The sequence below is a fragment of the Neophocaena asiaeorientalis genome, unplaced genomic scaffold (genome assembly GCF_003031525.2).
Source record: "Neophocaena asiaeorientalis asiaeorientalis breed wild unplaced genomic scaffold, Neophocaena_asiaeorientalis_V1.1 scaffold629, whole genome shotgun sequence".
Lineage (NCBI taxonomy): Eukaryota > Metazoa > Chordata > Mammalia > Artiodactyla > Phocoenidae > Neophocaena > Neophocaena asiaeorientalis.
The window spans coordinates 2,829,463-2,831,970 of NW_020175468.1; the positions used below are offsets into that span (position 1 = coordinate 2,829,463).

The 2,508-nt window shown below is 62.8% G+C and overlaps 1 protein-coding gene across 1 annotated transcript in view; it reads left to right on the top strand.

Annotated features, from left to right (window-relative positions):
- Positions 1-421: 421 nt before the first annotated feature.
- DBP (D-box binding PAR bZIP transcription factor) overlaps positions 422-2,508 on the top strand; it is a 5,958-nt gene continuing 3,871 nt past the window's right edge. The window contains exons 1-2 of the mRNA XM_024768236.1: positions 422-1,237; positions 2,129-2,505. Of these exons, the coding sequence (XP_024624004.1) occupies positions 1,099-1,237; positions 2,129-2,505 (516 nt within the window). The 5' untranslated portion in view covers positions 422-1,098. The remainder of the gene's footprint in view (positions 1,238-2,128; positions 2,506-2,508) is intronic.

Genomic DNA, 2,508 nt, shown 5'->3' on the forward strand with positions numbered 1-2,508 from the left:
GAGGATTGCGCCTGCCTTTCCCAAGCCTCCCCACAAGGGGGGGAGTCACCCCCAAAACAAAGCTATTAAAGGGACAGAATACTTCCTGTATCTCAGTGGTCTGATTCTAGGGGTGGCGGGGAAATATTTGGGTATTAAAGAATAGCAGCCTTCTTCTAGAAACCAATCTCCGTCTTCCTAAACCCCACTACTCGGTTTTTTGGCTTCCCGTTTCCCGTCATTTGGATTCGCGGCTCCTTTAAGCGGCTCTTCTCCCCTCCCACCCCTTTACCCACCCTCCCCGTCAGGCAGCACGCGCAAAGCCATGTGCTTCCCCCTCCCGTCTGCCTCATTGGCCCAAACTGGGTCACGGTCCCGCCCCCAACGCCGTCTCCCATTGGGTGAATGTAGGTCAGGGTCCCGCCTCCCTCCAAAAGGCAAGGTAACTTCACGCACTGAGACCCTCTCTCGCACTCCCAGGACTTGGCGGATCCAGGGGTCCCATTGGCTGTGCGTCTAGAGGGGTCAAGACGCCATTGGCCCGCGCTTTCAGCCGGAGGGAGGCACGCGGCTGGGGTGCAAGGCCGGAGTCTGGCGGGGGCCGAGAGGAGGGGTGCGCTCTGTGGCGTCGGGTGTTTTGGTTTGGCTTTTTTTTTTTTTTTTCCGCGAAAGAAGTTTGCTTTGGCCACGCCTCAAGGCAGCCGCCTCCTCCTGCCCTCTCCCCGGCCCTCCGCGCACACCTCTTGGTGCAGATTGCAAACCTCCTTCCTAGGAGAGGGCTGCAGATTTTGCAAGAGCCAGGCTCACCCACCTTGTAGAAGGAGCGCCTTGTGTCCCCTTGAACCCTCGGTTGCAAAGAGCCGGCCGCCTGATTTGATCAGCCCCTCACCCAGACTGTATGGTCTCCTGGGACCCTCTTGAGTTGCACGTTTCTGCACCGAGGACTGCAAATCCCCGTCGCTCCTAGGATTTGCAGTGTTCTGGATACTGGAGGCTTGCAAGCTACGCTCGCCCGCCCCTGGGCAGACACTCGCCCGAACCACAGGAGTGTGCTGCTGACTGGCAAGCCAGCTGTTCGCCTCTCCATGAACCCGTGAGCCTGCGGGCAGGTGCCGGGCGATGGCGCGGCCCGTGAGCGACAGGACTCCGGCCCCCCTGCTGCTGGGCAGCCCGACCGGGGCCCCCCCTGGCGGGGGAGCGCTGCTTGGGCTGCGGAGCCTTCTGCAGGGGACCAGCAAGCCCAAAGAGCCAGCCAGCTGTGAGTTCTAGCCCCCATCTCGCCCAACTCAGACACCCTACTCCCTTAGTGCCGGGAGGGTCCACAGCTACCTCCTACGTGCCAAGAGTCCATCCTCCCAACCTTTATCTACCCAAATATTGTACTTAGGTGTTTAGGCCCCTAGATCCCTCAGCACCCAGGACCCAAAAGTACCGGTTCTCATGCCTGTCCACTCCCAGGGCTCAAGACTCTAGGCCCCAGCCCCCTCTTCCTTTTGGTTCCGAGAGTCTGGACCCCTGGGGTCCAGGGAGAAGGGAGGGGGGTGTGTCGGATGCTCACACGGTTGTTACACGGGCTTGGGCGGGGCATCCTGGGGTCACATGGAGTCTAGGGATGAGGAATGTGCCCCAGGAATAGAGCCCCTTCCTGCCCCTTAGAGTGTGGGGGCAGGGAAGAGGGGGTACAGTGCGCAGAGAGTGGGGGGGGTTGTAGATTATAGAGGAATTAACAGAGCTGTCATTTTTAAAATCTCTCCTGCCCAACCCTCCACCTACCTCCGTCTGAACTTCCATCCCCCTTCTGTGTGTCTATCCCTTCCTGGGTCTCTGTCCCCATCTCTCTCTTTGCGTCCCTGTCCTCCCCTCTTTTTGAGTCTCCTTTCCTCTCTATCCCTTTCTCGGTCCGCCACCCCCGTCTCTTGTCTTTTCTCTCTGGGTCTCTCTCCCTCTCTGAGCCTCTGTCCCCTCCTCTCTCTGGGTCTTTGCCTTCCCTCCCGGGTCTCTCCCCCACTTCCCTCCTGCCCCCCCCCTCTGGATCTCTGCGGTGTGGGGCTCCATCCCCTCGTTCCTCGTGTCTCTCTCCTCTCGGAGTCGCTTCTTCATCTCCGTCTTTCTCCTCCTCCCCACCCTGCCCGCTTTCTCTGGCCCGCAGGTCTGCTGAAGGAAAAGGAGCGCAAGGCGGCCCCGCCGGCAGCCACGGTCCCCGGGCCGGGCCTGGAGCCAGCGGGACCTGCGGATGCCTCAGCTGGGGCGGTAGTGGGCGGCGGGTCCCCACGGGGACGCCCTGGGGCTGCGCCCGGCCCGGGTCTGTTGGCGCCGCTACTGTGGGAGCGGACGCTGCCGTTCGGCGACGTGGAGTACGTGGACCTGGACGCCTTCCTGCTGGAGCATGGGCTCCCTCCCAGCCCGCCGCCCCCCGGCGGCCCGTCGCCAGCGCCCTCGCCCGTGCGCACACCTGCACCCTCCCCGGGGCCCGGCTCCTGCGGCTCGGCTTCCCCTCGCTCCTCGCCCGGGCACGCCCCCGCCCGGGCT